The sequence below is a fragment of the Malaclemys terrapin genome, chromosome 12 (assembly GCF_027887155.1).
Source record: "Malaclemys terrapin pileata isolate rMalTer1 chromosome 12, rMalTer1.hap1, whole genome shotgun sequence".
Classification (NCBI taxonomy): domain Eukaryota; kingdom Metazoa; phylum Chordata; order Testudines; family Emydidae; genus Malaclemys; species Malaclemys terrapin.
The window spans coordinates 50,342,224-50,359,489 of NC_071516.1; the positions used below are offsets into that span (position 1 = coordinate 50,342,224).

Here is a 17,266-nt window from a genome sequence, read left to right on the forward strand (position 1 = left end):
TCCTTCCCTGCACCGAGCATAGAGAACAGCCCGCCAAGCGGGAGAGAAAGTCCCCATTCTTAAAGGGGCTGCTTCGCTCTTAAAGGGGCAGGGTTTGAGTAAATGTTGGGGGTGGGGGGAATGTTTCCAAACTTTCATGGGATCTAGTCGGTGGGTGGGTGAAACTAGGGCCCAGGACTCCTGAGTTCTATCCCCAGTTCTGGGAGGGGAGGGGAGGGGAGTCTAGTGGTTAGAGCGGGAGGGGGCTGGGAGCCAGGACTCCTGGGTTCTATCCCAGCTTGAGAGGAATGGGACTAGTGGTTAGAGCAGGGGGCTGGGAGCCAGAACTCCTGGGTTCTATGCCAGCTTGGGGAGGGGAGTGGGGTCCGGTGGATTGGGCTCCTGGGTTCTGCTCCCCGCCCAGCCCTGTCACTCTGAGCCATGCTGAGTGTTCAGGCCGAACGCACCCTAATTGCTGCTTTCGGTGGGTGTTGGCATCCCAGCCGGGAGGGGAATCGTGAGTCACACAAGGTCGGGAAGCCTGGCCAGTTGGCACCAGCCCAGCATTCCCCAGTATTCTTACACCTGGACACCTGGGTTCTTCTCCGTCTGCCCCGGGGAATGCCAACTCCCCACCCACCCACCTACTCACAGTCAGTCTTGGGCCCACGTAGGTGCGTAGATGTGACGCATTAGCTTTGCACAGCCTGGGCAGTAAGGGCTGGGTGATGTCAGAGCCGAGTCATTGGGGGGTGCCCCCAGGGCACAGGGCATGGTTGTGGATTCCTGCGGGGCTTGGCGCTGGAGCAGGGGACACAGACCTGGGCCCATTCGAGCCTGACACAGTGTGAACCAGCCCCACACAGGGCACAGGGGTGACAAGCCGGGCCCATGGACCAGGGGGTGGGTCCTGGTGGGGCGCTGTGCCAGAGGGTCCCGGCCCAGCCCCCCCTCTCGGCCTGGCCACAGGGGGCACTGTGCCAGGGGGTCCCGGCCCTGCCCCACCTCTCGGTCTGGCCACAGGGGGCACTGCGCCAGGGGGTCCCGGCCCTGCCCCCCCTCTCGGCCTGGCCACAGGGGGCACTGGGCCAGGGGGTCCCGGCCCAGCCCCCCCTCTCGGCCTGGCCACAGGGGGCACTGCACCAGAGGGTCCCGGCCCTGCCCCACCTCTCGGCTTGGCCACAGGGGGCACTGCGCCAGAGGGTCCCGGCCCTGTCCCACCTCTCGGCCTGGCCACAGGGGGCACTGTGCCAGGGGGCTCCTGCATGTGCAGGATGAGGCTAGGGTTGCTAGGCATCTGGTTTTCGACCGAAACGCCTGGTCGAAAAGGGACCCTGGCGGCTCCGAAGGAGTCCGGGGGCTAAGGCAGGCTCCCTGCCTGCCCTGGCTCCTCGTGGCTCCCAGGTCCTGGCGGCCACAGATGCTCCATATGCTGCCCTGGCCCCAAGGGCTGGCTCCACAGCTCCTATTGGCCAGGAACCGTGACCAATGTGAGCTGTGGGGGCGGTACCTGCAGGCCTGAGGGCAGCATGCAGAGCCTCCCTGGCTGCCCAAGCGCCTAGGGGTGCAGGGACCTGGCGGCTGCTTCCGGAAGCCGCAGTGAGACTCACTGGGACCCCAAACCCCCTCCCACATCCCAACCCCCTGCCCCAGCCCATTGCCCCCTTCTGCACCCCAAACCCCTCATCCATGGCCCCACCCCAGAGCCCGCATCCCCAGCTGGAGCCCTCACCCTTCCTGCACCCCAACCCAGCCCAGACACCACCCCCATCCCAGCAACCCTCCTGCACCCCAAACCCCTCATCCCTGGCCCCACCCCAGAGCCCGCATCCCCAGCTGGAGCCCTCACCCTTCCCGCACCCCAACCCAGCCCAGACACCACCCCCATCCCAGCAACCCTCCTGCACCCCAAACCCCTCATCCCTGGCCTCACCCCAAAGCCTTCACTCCCCCGCATACCAACTCCCTGCCCCAGCCCAGCCCCCCTACTGCACCCAAACTCCTTCCATCCCGCAGCCCTCAACACCTGCCCCGTCCCAGCCCTGAGCCCCCTTCTGCACCCCAAACCCCTCATCTCTGGCCCCACCCCAGAGCCCGCATCCCCAGCTAGAGCCCTCACCCTTCCCGCACCCCAACCCAGCCCAGACACCCACCCATCCCAGCAACCCTCCTGCACCCCAAACCCCTCATCCCTGGCCCCACCCCAGAGCCCGCATCCCCAGCTGGAGCCCTCACCCTTCCTGCATCCCAACCCAGCCCAGACACCCCCCCCATCCCAGCAACCCTCCTGCACCCCAAACCCCTCATCCCTGGCCTCACCCCAAAGCCTTCACCCCCCCGCATACCAACTCCCTGCCCCAGCCCAGACCCCCTACTGCACCCAAACTCCTTCCATCCCGCAGCCCTCAACACCTGCCCCGTCCCAGCCCTGAGCCCCCTCCTGCACCCCAAACCCCTCATCTCTGGCCCCACCCCAGAGCCCGCATCCCCAGCTAGAGCCCTCACCCTTCCCGCACCCCAACCCAGCCCAGACACCCACCCATCCCAGCAACCCTCCTGCACCCCAAACCCCTCATCTCTGGCCCCACCGCAGAGCCCGCATCCCCAGCTAGAGCCCTCACCCTTCCCGCACCCCAACCCAGCCCAGACACCACCCCCATCCCAGCAACCCTCCTGCACCCCAAACCCCTCATCTCTGGCCCCACCGCAGAGCCCGCATCCCCAGCTGGAGCCCTCACCCTTCCTGCATCCCAACCCAGCCCAGACACCCCCCCCATCCCAGCAACCCTCCTGCACCCCAAACCCCTCATCCCTGGCCTCACCCCAAAGCCTTCACCCCCCCGCATACCAACTCCCTGCCCCAGCCCAGACCCCCTACTGCACCCAAACTCCTTCCATCCCGCAGCCCTCAACACCTGCCCCGTCCCAGCCCTGAGCCCCCTCCTGCACCCCAAACCCCTCATCTCTGGCCCCACCCCAGAGCCCGCATCCCCAGCTAGAGCCCTCACCCTTCCCGCACCCCAACCCAGCCCAGACACCCACCCATCCCAGCAACCCTCCTGCACCCCAAACCCCTCATCTCTGGCCCCACCGCAGAGCCCGCATCCCCAGCTGGAGCCCTCACCCTTCCTGCATCCCAACCCAGCCCAGACACCCCCCCCATCCCAGCAACCCTCCTGCACCCCAAACCCCTCATCCCTGGCCTCACCCCAAAGCCTTCACCCCCCCGCATACCAACTCCCTGCCCCAGCCCAGACCCCCTACTGCACCCAAACTCCTTCCATCCCGCAGCCCTCAACACCTGCCCCGTCCCAGCCCTGAGCCCCCTCCTGCACCCCAAACCCCTCATCTCTGGCCCCACCGCAGAGCCCGCATCCCCAGCTAGAGCCCTCACCCTTCCCGCACCCCAACCCAGCCCAGACACCCACCCATCCCAGCAACCCTCCTGCACCCCAAACCCCTCATCTCTGGCCCCACCGCAGAGCCCGCATCCCCAGCTAGAGCCCTCACCCTTCCCGCACCCCAACCCAGCCCAGACACCACCCCCATCCCAGCAACCCTCCTGCACCCCAAACCCCTCATCTCTGGCCCCACCGCAGAGCCCGCATCCCCAGCTGGAGCCCTCACCCTTCCTGCATCCCAACCCAGCCCAGACACCCCCCCCATCCCAGCAACCCTCCTGCACCCCAAACCCCTCATCCCTGGCCTCACCCCAAAGCCTTCACCCCCCCGCATACCAACTCCCTGCCCCAGCCCAGACCCCCTACTGCACCCAAACTCCTTCCATCCCGCAGCCCTCAACACCTGCCCCGTCCCAGCCCTGAGCCCCCTCCTGCACCCCAAACCCCTCATCTCTGGCCCCACCCCAGAGCCCGCATCCCCAGCTAGAGCCCTCACCCTTCCCGCACCCCAACCCAGCCCAGACACCCACCCATCCCAGCAACCCTCCTGCACCCCAAACCCCTCATCTCTGGCCCCACCGCAGAGCCCGCATCCCCAGCTGGAGCCCTCACCCTTCCTGCATCCCAACCCAGCCCAGACACCCCCCCCATCCCAGCAACCCTCCTGCACCCCAAACCCCTCATCCCTGGCCTCACCCCAAAGCCTTCACCCCCCCGCATACCAACTCCCTGCCCCAGCCCAGACCCCCTACTGCACCCAAACTCCTTCCATCCCGCAGCCCTCAACACCTGCCCCGTCCCAGCCCTGAGCCCCCTCCTGCACCCCAAACCCCTCATCTCTGGCCCCACCGCAGAGCCCGCATCCCCAGCTAGAGCCCTCACCCTTCCCGCACCCCAACCCAGCCCAGACACCCACCCATCCCAGCAACCCTCCTGCACCCCAAACCCCTCATCCCTGGCCCCACCGCAGAGCCCGCATCCCCAGCTGGAGCCCTCACCCTTCCTGCATCCCAACCCAGCCCAGACACCACCCCCATCCCAGCAACCCTCCTGCACCCCAAACCCCTCATCCCTGGCCCCACCCCAGAGCCCCCCAGCCCGGTGAAATTGAGTGAGGGTGAGGCTGGAGGAGAGTGAGGGATAGAGGGAGGGGGGATGGAGCGGGCGGGGGCGGGGCCCCAGGAAAGGGGCGGGGCACAGGCGGGGCAGGGGGCGGGGCGGGGGTGTTCTGGTTTGTGTTGGCAGCACTAGATGAAGCCCCGCCCCCCCGGACTTGTGGCTTAGTGCGCGGGGCATGCCGGGACAGGGGCGGGGCGGGGCGCACTGCATGCCGGGACAGGGGCGGGGCATGCGGCGGTAGCCGAGCCCCTCTCGCGGGCCCCACGTGCGCTCCGGGCCGGGTTATGGCGGACCCGCCCCGAGGCGGCGGCGTTGGGCGCAAGCGGCGGCGGCCCGGGTCGGACCCCCCCGGGCTGGGGGCGCGGCCCCGCCTGGATCCCGACGCCGCGGGCTACTTCCGCCGGGCCGCCGAGAGCCTCCGTGCCGGGCTGGGGCCGGGCAGCGAGCGGGGTGAGCGGGGGCGCGCTGGGGGTGCTCGGCGCTGTACGTCTCTCACTGTTGTCCACCCGCCCCCTGGTCTGTTAGTCACCAACGTGGTGGCGGCTTGGGGGTGGTGGGGTCGCTGGGGGATGCACAGCGCTGTATGTCTTCCACTCTGTCCTCCCCCCATGTCTGTTCGTCACCAAGGTGCTGGAGGACGCATGGGGGGGTGTCCCTGGGGGTGCACGGCGCTGTACATCTCTTGCTGTATTGTCCCCCCTCCCTAGGTCTGTTCGTCACCAAGGTGCTGGAGGAGGTGGCGGGGGCATAGTGGGGTCACTGCGGGGTTGTGATGATGCTGCCCCTGGGAGCCAGCTGAGGTCACTCAATCAGGGTGAACTGCAAACAGAACGGGGCAAACCCCAAAAGCTGGTGGATCTTCCAATCCTTAGATTTACCAACCAGCCCAAAACAGCCTCTGTATTACCTCACTGGGGCCTTAGAAGTTCCCTTAAAGTGCCCAGCCTCAGGCCTCCACCCAGACACACGTGTCAGGTCTGATGATGATTTGAAAATTGTATCTCATCATATAAAGAAAAGGTTCTTCTAACCCCACAGGATCAGCCACACCCCCAGGTCCAGTTAGAACGTAGATCTTACCCCCAATACGCACTTATAGTCAATTCCTGTTAACTAAGCGAAAATGTATTAAAAAAGAAGAGCGAGAGAGTTGGTTAAAAGATGAATATACAGACTGACGCCTTCAGTTCTTGAGGGTTAGATACATATAGCAGAGATGAGCTTGTCGTTGCCAAATGTCCTCTTAGACATAGTCCAATGTCCATATTCAGGGTGACTCCAGTCAATGACTGGGGATCTCAGGCCTTGTGGCTCAGGGTTTCCCGCTCTTGAAACCCAAAGCAGATCTCTGATGAAGAAGGCTCGTGTCCCGGGGTTTTTATACATTTCCAGCAGCCTTTTGGCCTGAGAAAACAATAGGCTTCACTTCCCTTCTCCTACCATCCTGGCAATTAGCACAGGGTAATTTATCCATTAAACAGTTCAGATACAAAAAGAACAGGAGTACTTGTGGCACCTTAGAGACTAAAGTGCTACACGTACTCCTATTCTTTTTGCGGATACAGACTAACACGGTTGCTACTCAGAGACAGGTTGCCACAACCTTCAAAGAGACATATAGACAATAATACTGTTTCCCTCAAATATCTTCCTAAATATTACAGTACTGCTCCTTTTTTGATCTCTGAATCAAAGCTATAGCAGTAGACGAGACTTGTTTGCTGACTTTACAAGACCTGAGCAAACATCTCCCCTCTAGCTCTAAGGATGCAGGTTGCATTTCAAAGCTCTATGTATTTACATATCTTCCTAACCAGTCTTTATAAAGTTTGGCCCTGGGTCAGGTCAGTCAGTGAGTTAATTAACTCTTTCTGGCCCTCTGTCACCTTTCAATGGGAGATTATATTCCACTCATAATGTCACAGGGGTGCACGGTGCTGTACGTCTCTCACTGTGTTCTCCCCTCCAGGTCTGTTTGTCACCAATACGCTGGAGGAGGCGGCGGGAGGATAATGGGGGCCAGGATGTCACTGGGGAGTGCACGGTGCTGTACGTCTCACTGTGTTCTCCCCCCAGGTCTGTTCGTTACCAACGTGTTGGAGGAGGCGGTGGGCTCCGCGCTGCCCCTGGCCCTGGACCCTTCCGGCTCCCTGCTGCTCCAGGCCCTGCTGCCTGAGGCCTCGCCCGCCCAGCTGGCCCAGCTCCTGCGCCCCCTGTTGCCTGCCCTGTGCCAGGCTGCCTGCCACCCCTGTGGTGCCCACGTTCTGGAGGCTGCCCTGCTCCGGGCTCCTCGGCTGCTGGGAGAGGAGGATGCTGGGACGCTAGAGGAGCTGGTGCTGCAGCTGGGGCGGGCCGTGAGGGAGGAGCTGGGGGCCTTCGCCCGGGACCCCCACGCCAGTTTTGTGGTGAGGACCCTGCTGCAGGTACTGGGGGGAGTCCGTGTCGGCTCTGATGCGGCCCGGGGGCTCTCGGGGACAGGTGAGTATTGATCGGGGCCAGTGTCTCTTCCACACACTACCACTGGGGGGTGCTGTCTGGGGTGGGGACTGGGCAGGGAGGATGGGGAGAATCGGAAGGGAGGATGGGGAGAATCAAGAGGAGGTAGAGACTGGAGGAAACAGAAGGTGGGGGACTGAGGGGGATGGGGAGAGAGAACAAGGAGGGGCACATTGTGATGGGGCAGGGGACAAGGGACTCAGTAGTGGGGAGACGTACAGCAGCTGCGGGGGACAGTGGGGTCCAGGTGGGAAGGGGAGGGTAAAATGGGACCCAGTATGTGTGTGTGTGGGTTGAGACTGAGAAGTGGGGTGGCAGAATGCCCCACAGAGGCATGAGGGTCCAGCACAAGGGGGTGTAGGAAGAATGGGGGAACTGATCCCCCATCCCTGGCCTTTCATTGTTTCTGCCCTCTGAATATCCAGTGGCCGTGAGTTCCGCAGGTTAACGACTCAGTGTCACCCCTTTCGCCACCTGATGGTCCCCTTCATCCTGCTCTTCCTATCTTGCCCCTCCAGGGCCCCCTGCCCCACACAAGAAACAGGCTGAAGCTGAGAGCGAGGGGCCGGCGGAGTTTGAAGTCCCGGACTCGTTCCTGGCCCTCTTGCGGGAGTTCATTGCTGCTTTCCAGGAGAACATCGCAGGTGAGCCGACCCCAGCGCCCCCTGCGGGATTGGGAGCACCCCCCACCGCTGGCACTCCTGCCCCACTCCCCACAGCGCCCCCTGCTGGGAGAGGCCAGGGCTGGAGTTGCTGGGGGCACCCCCATGACTCACCCCATCCATCTGTCCCCTCCCCAGAGTTCATCACCCACAGAGTCGCCAGCCTCTGCCTGCAGGTGGCGCTGGAGGTTTTGCACAGGAAGCTGCCTGAGGCCTGCGCTGAGCTGTGCAGCTCCGTGATTGGCTACCTGAGCTCGCGGAACCCCTCCGCTGGATGCAGGTGAGCCTCCTGATTGGCTGTGGCCGTGAGGGCTCTGATTGGCTATGGGGTCAGTAGCTGTCTTAGGTGGGGTGTGAATGGCTGGAAGCTGGCTGGGTATTTTTTTGATTGGTCAGGAGAAGGGAAGTGGGCTGTAATTGGTGATTTGGTTCTGATCGGTGATTGTGCCTACCTGGGTTACGAATGGCTGAGCTGTGAGCAGCTGCTTTCAGATTTGCCAGGAGCTGAGCCAGGGGGCTGGTGATTGGATGGGTGTACTCTGATTGGCTGTAAGCGGGTTGGGGTGCAGTCTCATTGGGCCAAGCCGGTGCTGTCTGATTGGCTAATGGCCCCTCGATCCCTGCAGCCCCCTGCTGGTGTTCCTGAAGGACCCCGTCTGCAGCCGAGTGCTGGACAAGGTGCTGGAGGTGTCGGAGCCGCGGATGCTGCGGGCGCTCTACCGCCAGCACTTCCGGGGCCAGCTGCGGGCACTGGCGGGTCACGGGGTGGCCAACTTCACCCTCCAGCGCCTCATCGGGGCCGCGCCCCCCAAGCTGGTCAGTGGGGCCACGGGGGCTGGGCAGGGAGGGGGAGGTGTGGGGGGAGGGGGCATGGAGCAGATGGTGGGGAGTGGGGTGGAGCTGTGGGGGGGTGAATGGGGTCCATGTGGAGGGAGGTTGGACCTGATGGGGGGAGGAGCTAGTGGGTGAGCTTGGCCACGCCCCCTGACACTCTCTTTGTTCCCTCTCAGCTGGGGAAGGTGCTGGCAGAGCTGGGGCCGGGGCTGGAGGAGGTGCTGGCCCAGGGGCATGCAGGCGTGGCCACGGCGCTTCTGGGAGCCTGCCGGCGGTGCGGGGCCAGCCAGCAGGAGGCGCTGCAGTTGCTCATGGAGGTGAGTAGCAGCCCTCCCCCTAGATCAGCCCCCACTTCTGCGCCCCTCGCCTGGCTCTCATCTCGGGCTCTCCCTTCCTGCCCATAGGCCTTCCACTGTTGGGAGCCCCCCGTCCGGCGGGCAGCCTGTGCTCCCCTCTTTGCCTCCCTGCTGCCCTATGAGGTGTACTATGCCCCGGGTGAGGGCCAGGAGGTGCAGCCCCCCCTGGAAGAGCAGGTGAGTATGGGGAAAAGGGGGGCACATGGAGCTGGGCTGAGGGGCAGGGGTCGTTCCCCTGGGGCAGTGATAAAGCAGCACGGGGGGCAGTGGAGGAATTGTGGGGGCCTGGGCTAGCTCTCGGAGGGACTGGGTTATTCGGGGAGGAGGGAAATGGGGGTTAATGGGAGGGGTGGGGGGGCTGGGAGAGGGTGGATCACTGCTGGAGCAGTGACTGGAGGATGGGGGCTGGATGGGATGCCCTCCACCCTAATCCCTCCCCCTCGCCCCCTCTCTCAGCCTGATCCCCCACCTGCCCTGGCCTCGGTTTCCCTCCATGGCTCCCTGCTGCTCCAGCACCTGCTGCACTTCGCTGACCCCTCCCCCGTGCTGCGAAGCCTGGCCGCTCTCCCCCCGCACGACCTGGTCACCCTGGCCTGCAGCCCGGCCGGCAGCCATGTCTACGACGCCCTCCTGGCCAGCCCCTCCGTACCCCGCAAGCCCAGGCGCAAGGTGCTGCGCGGGCTCCAGGTGAGTGCGGGGCCAGGGGCACTGCTGTGGGGAAGCTTGCAGCGCTCGAGCTACGCATCTGACTCTCCCCCCTCGTCCTCAGGGTCACTACGTGTCTCTGGCTTGCAACAAACATGGGAGCAGAGTCCTGGACGCCATCTGGAGCCGGGCCACCCTGCCGGCCAAGAGACAAATTGCCCAGGAACTGGGTAAGAGCCCCCTTCCCCTCCCATCCCCCCCAGTTCCGGCCCTAGCTCCTCTCCCCACCCCGGCATCCTAGTTGAATCCCAGTTCAGACCAGTCTATCCTAATCCCTGGACTGGATACAGGATCCTTGATCACTTCCTGTCCTAAACTGGGCTGTTCCTGTGTGCTGTTAAAAGCACCCGTGCCCCAACCAAGAGTTGGTCGCATCTCTCACCCCAATCCATCTGTTCCCCCAGCCGAGCAGGAGCAGCAGCTGCGCAATGACCCCTTTGGGCACCATTTGGTGCGGAACTTCGCCCTGACCCATTTCGTGAACCGCCGGCGAGACTGGGACCGGCACCAAGAGGCGGAGACCAAACGCAGGGAGCTGTTCGCTGAGATTCTGGAGGATTGAATACTGGGGGGCAGCGATGGGATTGCTAGCCCCTTCTGGCACCAGGAGAGACTCTTCTTCCAACCATAGAGATCCTGGAGGACTGAATGCCAGAGCGGGTGCTGCTCACATCTGCTTCTACCCATAGAGATTGTGGAAGACTGAATATCATCAGAGTGGGTGCTATGGAGTTTTTATGGCCCTCTTGGCTCCTAACCATAGAGACTATAGAGGACTGAATACCAGGAGTGCTGTGTGGTGGTCTTATGCTCTCATCCGCTTCTGACCAGAGAGCCTGGAGGACTGAATACCAGAGCGGATGCTGTGGAGTCTTTATGTCCCTGTTGGCGCCTAAGCATAGAGATGTTGGAGGACTGACTACGGGTGGTGTCTGTGTTGGGGTCCTTACCCCTACCCACTATCTGTTCTGAACCCTAGAGATCCTGGCGGACTCACCCCCACTAGGGGCCGCTCTGGACTTCCTTTCTCCCTCTTGTCTGCTCCCAACTGCACAGAGGCGGTTACAATCCTGATTTTCTATAAAGGTTTCTATTTCCCTACATGCTCTGCTGCGTGTTCAGTGTGTAAGGGGGGGGGGGTTAGCCAGCAGGGGGACTCTTGTGCCCCAGCCAGCCCCCTTAGCCCCACGGTAACCCCCACGCCCCCTTAGCTGCCCCCTCTCTGGCTCCTGTTGCTGAGAGGAGGTCTGGAAATGGACTTAAATAGCCTTTTTATTGTAATAGCAGCAGCGTCGTGGATGCACTGAGTCCACTGGGGTGGGGTAGGGATGGGGCCAGGCCAAGGGCCTCAGTCTTCATAGTGGCTGAGCCGGGTGGGCTGGTGCCAGGTCTCCACCCCCTCCAGGAGGCGCCGGATGTAACTGGAGGCTCCCAGCAGCAGCTGCCCCATTCCCTGCATCACAGCAGAGACCACTCGCAGCACCTCCCTGCAGGGGGAGAAGGGGGTGAGATGTGGCGCGGTGCCCCAGCAGGGGGCGCTGTGGGGTGCTGCCTGTGGGGGGAGCTCCAGGCTCTTGCAGCCCCTGCCTTGCCCAACAGGGGATGTTCTGGGGTGGGAATGGGGAGTGGGGTGTGTGGGGTGGGAGGCAGCGGTCCCTGCCAGTTGGGGGTGCTGTGGGTTGCGGGGCAGGGCAGATGGCCCTGCCAGCAGCGGGTACTGGGAGGGGGCAGAGGTGGGGTCCCTGCTAGCAGGGGGCTCTGGGGCGATCAGGGTGGAGGGGCAGGGGCCCTGCCGGGGGGGTGCAGGCGGGAGCAGGGTGCGGTCCCTGCCCCTGGGGGGTGCTTTGGGGAACGGGCGTGGCAGGGGGGCTGTCACCCACCTCAGCACCTTCTTGGGGCCCAGGCACTTGAAGTCGCAGCTCATGGAGTAGAGCCCGTAGAACGTGGCCTTCACGTTGAGGCTCCCGAAGAGGTCGCGGGGGCCCAGCTTGTAGACGTCGAAGGTGATGCGGGCGATGTCCTGCCCCTGGCGCGGCCGCTCCCGGCTCCACCCATAGGCCTGAGCTCCTCCCTGCAGCACAGCGGGGTCAGGGGGGAGGGGACCTCCGGTGGCCCCCCCACTCCTGGCCCGGCCAGCCACTGGCACCGTGGGGGCAGGGTGGGGCTGTGCGGCTCTGGGTTGGGGCGGGGCTAGAGATGTCAGCACTCCCTGAGCTGGCCACTTCCATTAGCTCCACCCCTTAGTGGTAGTGATGTCATCCCCTGAGTTCTGGCCACACCCCTTAGCAGTAGTGATGTCAGAGCCCTCCCACCCACCCCCAACTCTGGCCATGACCCTTCACTTCCCCCCCAAAGTCCATCCCATTCTCAGGATCCCTCCCCCCCCTTTGTACATGTCCCTCTGTGGGGCTCCCCCATCCTGCCCACCCTGCCCCAGGGAGTGAGTGGTATCCATCCCCCTTTGCTGCTCCTGGGGTGGGGAGGATCTCACTTGGGGGCTGTATGGGAGGGAAGTTGGGTGGGGGTGTGCATATAGGGTGTGTCACCTGTGGGGGCAAGAGGGGAGCGCTATGGGGTTTGGTCTCCCTGGGGTGCTGTATCTAGGGTTGGGGGTGTATGGGGAGGATCTCGGGGAGGGGCATTGTGGGTGAGGGGTGGGGGGGGGACTCAGGTGTCCCATGGGGGGCTATCATTTTGGACAGGTGTGGTGCATGTGTTTCATGGGGGTGGGGGAGGGACTGGGTGTGTGTGTGTCCATAGGGAGTCTCTCTTGGTAGGGGTGTGGGGGAACCTCTCACTTTGGGGGGGGTCACTCCTGTGTGGGTGATAGGGGGGTTCTCTATGTGGGGAGGGGGAATTGGGGGTTCCCCCGCAGAGGTATATGGGGGGGCAGGATGTGTGTGAGGGTCTCTGTGTGTGGGGGCCAGGGCATGTGGGGGTCTCCCCTTAGGGGGCGTACTGGGTTGGTGTGTTCAGCATCTCCCCTGTGGGGGGGTGTATGGGGGTCTCCATTGCAGGGGTTGTGGGGGGCTGGGGTGTGTTTGTGGGGTCTCCCCTGCAGGGGCTGTATGGGGGATGGGGGGGACGGAGGGTGGGGCTGGGCTCACTCACCCGCGGGGGGCTCCAGCTCTGCCCAGGGCCCAGCAGCATCAGGGCCGTGTCGGGGGGCAGCGTCTGGAAAAAGGCCTCGCTCTCCACCGCCGTCCCGTCCTCCTCCAGCACCAGCCTTGCCAGCCCCGCCACCAGCAGCGCCTCCATCGCCTGTGGGGGGCAGAGCGGTGAGGGGGGAGCACCCCGAGCGCAGGGAGCAGAGTGTGGGGCGGGGGAGCAATGAGGGTGTAGGGTGGGGAGAGCAGGAAAGGGTGGGGGAGCAGTAAGGAGTCAGTGTAGGGCACGGGGAGCAAGGAGCTGTAGGTGGGAGCAGCCTGGGGGTCGGGGAGCAGGGAGGGGGAGGGGAGCAGGGAGGTGGGGGCGGCTCAGCTTGGCCCCTGGGTCCTGCAGGCTGATGAGTGGGAGAGAGGAGGGGGAGGAGCAGGCTGGCTGGTGGGGGACAATGGGGCAGGGCTGGGTGAGGTGCTGCAGGGTGGGGCTGGGGGTGGCAATGGGGGTCAGGGAGTGGGGTGGGGGCAGCAGGAGGGTCCGGCGGGGTGGGGGGAGCATGGAGGGTCTGAGCATGAGCAAGTGGGGGGAGCGAGGGTTTTTGGAGGTAGTAGGATTGGGGAGTCGGGGGGTAACAAAGAATCTGGTGGGGAGGGGAAGGGGTGTCGGGGAGTGGTGAGGGTCTGGGGGGAGCGAGTGGGTCAGGGGTAGTTAGGGGGGCTGGAGGGAGCAGGGGGTAGCGGTGGGGGGTAATATGGGGGTGTTGGCGGTAGCAGGGTGGGGGAGGCGGGGTAGTGGAGGGAGTATGGGGGGAGTGAGGGATGGAGTCGGGGGTAGTAGGGGGAGCACGGGCTATGGGGGGGCTCACCTTGGCCAGCAGCTCCTGCAGGGTCCCGGCCATCAGCCCCGTGCGGCCTCCACGCCGCTGGTTGCAGACGCGGAAGGGGCGCTGGGGGGGAGCACGGGGGGCCCAGACCCGACGAGTCAGCTCCAAGCCAGCGCTGGACACCGACCTGCGGGGGGAGGGGGTGAGTGGGGGGCGCTTGGCGTGGGGCAGACCGTTGTCATGGTTTGGGGGGGAGGGGAGGGAGGCAACATGGTGGTTGGGGGGCCCATTGTTCTATTGGTGGGATATGGAGGGGCTGAGGGGGTCCAGTGTCCTGTTAGGGGGGTAACACCCTGGGGGACACAGAGTACCTTGTGGGGTGGTAGAAACCATTCTCCTCAAGGGGGACAGGTGAGAAGAGCCCACCCCCAGGGAGGGACGGGGAAGAAACCGTTCCCTTGGTGGGGGGGGGGGGCTTCTTCTGTGGGGGGGGGGCAGGAGGGGACACACCAAGTCATAGAAGGGGAGGCGTGAGAGTAGAATGGCCCATTCCTAGGGGTAGGGGGAATTGACACCCCATGTTGTGGGGGAGGGGCCCTCCGGGGGGGTGGTGACACCCCCAGTCCTGCCCCCCAGCCCAAGGCCCCCCTGGGTCCCCCAGTTTGGGGGGTCTGAGCCCACTCACTGCAGCAGGGAGGCGGGGGCCAGGGCGCTGACATAGTCCATGGTGTTAGCGTGGTTGGGGGGGTCCTTGTCCTGGGGGTCAGGGTGTCTGTCCGGCGTTAGGCTCCCCCGTCCCTTGGTCCGTCCGCTACCAACCAGCCTGGACTCTGGACTCCACAGCTCAGAGGCGGGGAGTGGGGAGGGTGACACACAGCGGTGGGAGGCAAACTCCAAGGTCCCCCGTGGCAGGGCAGGGAGGGAGGTGGGTACCAGAGCAGGAAGTGAGGCCTCGGGTGCCAGTGATGACCCCACTGCTCCCCCTTGTGCTATAGGGGGAGAAACTGAGGCACAGTTGGGGATGGAACAGGGGAGTCTGGGCTCCCAGACCCCCCCCTTTAACCACTAGACCCCACTCCCCTCCCAGAGACAGGGAGAGAACCCAGTTGTCCTGGCTCCCAGCCCCACCCCCCTGCTTTCTGGAGTGGAAGCAGGCGGCTCTATCCCCCGGGGCCAGGACAGGCTGGGTGCGCCCCACGCACTGCACCCCCCGCCCCGCATCCTTCATTGAGCCGCAGAAGGAACCAGATCAAACTGCAAAGACACTTTTATTGGTGGCCCCCCAGGCCGGCTCCCAGGGGCAGATGGCGGCGGAGCTGGTACCGGTTAGTCTGCTCCCGAACCATCATCAGATCTCCGGGCTCCTTCCTCAGTTACAAGGGGCCCCGGGGTGTGAACAGCCCCCCCCCCCCAGGAAAGGTGGGGGGGGATAACAACCCAATTATGGTCCCTTTGGTGGATGAAGAGACCCCAACAGTTCAGACCCCCCCCAACCACTAGACCCCACTCCCCGAGCTGGTGATAGAACCAGGGAGTCCTGGCTCCCAGCCCACCCTGCTCTAATTGCTAGACCCCACTCCCCAAGTCGGCAATAGAACCCAGGAATCCCGCCCCCCCAACCCCTCCCGCTCTAATCACTAGACCCCACTCCACTTGCTGGGCCAGGGATAGAACCCAGGAGTTCTGCCCCCCCCCCCGCAATCACTAGACCCCACTCCCCAATTCGGGGATAGAACCCAGGAGTCCTGGCTCCCAGCCGCTGTAACCTCTGGGCCCCTTGTGGCTGGTGGGGGTGCAGAAGGAAGGTTGCTGGAGAGCGACCCCCAGTGGCAGGGGTCGGGGCCGGGGCTGGGGGGTCGCCGTGGTCACAAGTCAAGGGTGCTGCACACATGCTCCAGGGAGGCCGAGAGCCCCTGGCCCTGGCGGAAGGTGGAGCAGGAGAATGTGACTTGCGTGTACGTTGGATCGATGTCCTGGAAAGGTGGAGAGAAGATGGATCTGTCATGGCAGCCAGGGGGCGCTGTGGGGTGGGGGCTGGGCAGGGGGCATCAGGGGGTGGGGAGTCGTCTTTCTCCTTCTGGCTCTTAGGGGGTGCTGCCCCCCCAGCTGCTTGCCCCGGCCTGGGCCCCTCTGTGGGGATCTTGGGGAGCAGCCCCCAGTCCTGGGATGCTGCCTGGGGCCAGCCCCCCTCGGTCGTCTGCTGGAGACCTAACCATGGGGGGGTTAGAGCGGGTTCCGTCCTGCCCACCCCCCCATATCAGCCCCTCAGCTCCGTCTCTGCCCCAAGGCTCAGCCCCTTGGCCCTGTCTCTCCCCTCCTCCCCATATTGGTCCCTTGGCCCAGCCAGCTTTTCCCCCCCCTTACCCTGGGGTCTCCCCATGGATGTGACACCATGTTCCCCCCTCCGGGTGCAGTTCTCACATTTCACCACTAGGTGGTAACATGGTAACCCACTGAAGCCAGGGTGCGGCTGTAAGAAATCCCTCTCTTAAAGGGGAGGCCAGTGGTGCTGGGACGGGCACTCAAAGCCCTTACCCCCTCGTCCTCAGGGTCACTACGTGTCTCTGGCTTGCAACAAACATGGGAGCAGAGTCCTGGACGCCATCTGGAGCCGGGCCACCCTGCCGGCCAAGAGACAAATTGCCCAGGAACTGGGTAAGAGCCCCCTTCCCCTCCCATCCCCCCCAGTTCCGGCCCTAGCTCCTCTCCCCACCCCGGCATCCTAGTTGAATCCCAGTTCAGACCAGTCTATCCTAATCCCTGGACTGGATACAGGATCCTTGATCACTTCCTGTCCTAAACTGGGCTGTTCCTGTGTGCTGTTAAAAGCACCCGTGCCCCAACCAAGAGTTGGTCGCATCTCTCACCCCAATCCATCTGTTCCCCCAGCCGAGCAGGAGCAGCAGCTGCGCAATGACCCCTTTGGGCACCATTTGGTGCGGAACTTCGCCCTGACCCATTTCGTGAACCGCCGGCGAGACTGGGACCGGCACCAAGAGGCGGAGACCAAACGCAGGGAGCTGTTCGCTGAGATTCTGGAGGATTGAATACTGGGGGGCAGCGATGGGATTGCTAGCCCCTTCTGGCACCAGGAGAGACTCTTCTTCCAACCATAGAGATCCTGGAGGACTGAATGCCAGAGCGGGTGCTGCTCACATCTGCTTCTACCCATAGAGATTGTGGAAGACTGAATATCATCAGAGTGGGTGCTATGGAGTTTTTATGGCCCTCTTGGCTCCTAACCATAGAGACTATAGAGGACTGAATACCAGGAGTGCTGTGTGGTGGTCTTATGCTCTCATCCGCTTCTGACCAGAGAGCCTGGAGGACTGAATACCAGAGCGGATGCTGTGGAGTCTTTATGTCCCTGTTGGCGCCTAAGCATAGAGATGTTGGAGGACTGACTACGGGTGGTGTCTGTGTTGGGGTCCTTACCCCTACCCACTATCTGTTCTGAACCCTAGAGATCCTGGCGGACTCACCCCCACTAGGGGCCGCTCTGGACTTCCTTTCTCCCTCTTGTCTGCTCCCAACTGCACAGAGGCGGTTACAATCCTGATTTTCTATAAAGGTTTCTATTTCCCTACATGCTCTGCTGCGTGTTCAGTGTGTAAGGGGGGGGGGGTTAGCCAGCAGGGGGACTCTTGTGCCCCAGCCAGCCCCCTTAGCCCCACGGTAACCCCCACGCCCCCTTAGCTGCCCCCTCTCTGGCTCCTGTTGCTGAGAGGAGGTCTGGAAATGGACTTAAATAGCCTTTTTATTGTAATAGCAGCAGCGTCGTGGATGCAC

General features: G+C 63.7%; 2 protein-coding genes and 1 long non-coding RNA gene across 4 annotated transcripts; 2 read left to right on the top strand and 1 right to left on the bottom strand.

Moving 5' to 3' along the window:
* The first annotated feature begins 4,732 nt into the window (after positions 1 to 4,732).
* NOP9 (NOP9 nucleolar protein) lies at positions 4,733 to 10,653 on the top strand. Of its 2 annotated transcripts, XM_054045534.1 has the most exons (10): positions 4,733 to 4,949; positions 6,576 to 6,977; positions 7,514 to 7,639; positions 7,796 to 7,937; positions 8,284 to 8,473; positions 8,668 to 8,808; positions 8,896 to 9,024; positions 9,304 to 9,534; positions 9,617 to 9,722; positions 9,957 to 10,653. In XM_054045534.1, exons 1-10 carry the CDS (start codon positions 4,784 to 4,786, stop codon positions 10,112 to 10,114), a joined length of 1,791 nt encoding a protein of 596 aa, XP_053901509.1. In that variant the 5' UTR covers positions 4,733 to 4,783; the 3' UTR covers positions 10,115 to 10,653. The 2 variants fall into 2 exon arrangements, with proteins under 2 accessions (XP_053901509.1, XP_053901508.1); XM_054045533.1 differs by lacking the exon at positions 4,733 to 4,949 and having other exon boundaries at positions 5,018 to 6,977.
* A 153-nt stretch (positions 10,654 to 10,806) lies between these two features.
* Positions 10,807 to 14,321, bottom strand: CIDEB (cell death inducing DFFA like effector b). The gene is made up of 5 exons (XM_054045880.1): positions 14,163 to 14,321; positions 13,520 to 13,664; positions 12,664 to 12,813; positions 11,433 to 11,623; positions 10,807 to 11,039 (listed from the first exon to the last, which is right to left on the bottom strand). The coding sequence occupies exons 1-5, from the start codon at positions 14,201 to 14,203 to the stop codon at positions 10,901 to 10,903; spliced, it is 666 nt and encodes a 221-aa protein (XP_053901855.1). The 5' UTR covers positions 14,204 to 14,321; the 3' UTR covers positions 10,807 to 10,900.
* Positions 14,322 to 16,021: 1,700 nt separating this feature from the next.
* On the top strand, positions 16,022 to 17,063 carry LOC128846549 (uncharacterized). The gene is made up of 2 exons (XR_008446795.1): positions 16,022 to 16,132; positions 16,367 to 17,063. It is a non-coding gene; the product is annotated as an uncharacterized LOC128846549 (long non-coding RNA).
* The last annotated feature ends 203 nt before the right edge of the window (positions 17,064 to 17,266 follow it).

Bases quoted from the DNA above. Each gene is read 5' to 3' on its own strand.
- NOP9 (XM_054045533.1), top strand. From the start codon at position 6,392: ATGGGAGATTATATTCCACTCATAATGTCACAGGGGTGCACGGTGCTG. The intron at 8,809-8,895 runs GTGAGTAGCAGC...TCCTGCCCATAG, and splicing joins CGCTGCAGTTGCTCATGGAG to GCCTTCCACTGTTGGGAGCC. The intron at 9,723-9,956 runs GTAAGAGCCCCC...CTGTTCCCCCAG, and splicing joins ACAAATTGCCCAGGAACTGG to CCGAGCAGGAGCAGCAGCTG.
- CIDEB (XM_054045880.1), bottom strand. From the start codon at position 14,203: ATGGACTATGTCAGCGCCCTGGCCCCCGCCTCCCTGCTGCA. The intron at 12,814-13,519 runs GTGAGCCCCCCC...TGCCCCCCACAG, and splicing joins TGCAGGAGCTGCTGGCCAAG to GCGATGGAGGCGCTGCTGGT. The intron at 11,624-12,663 runs GTGAGTGAGCCC...GCTGTGCTGCAG, and splicing joins AGAGCTGGAGCCCCCCGCGG to GGAGGAGCTCAGGCCTATGG.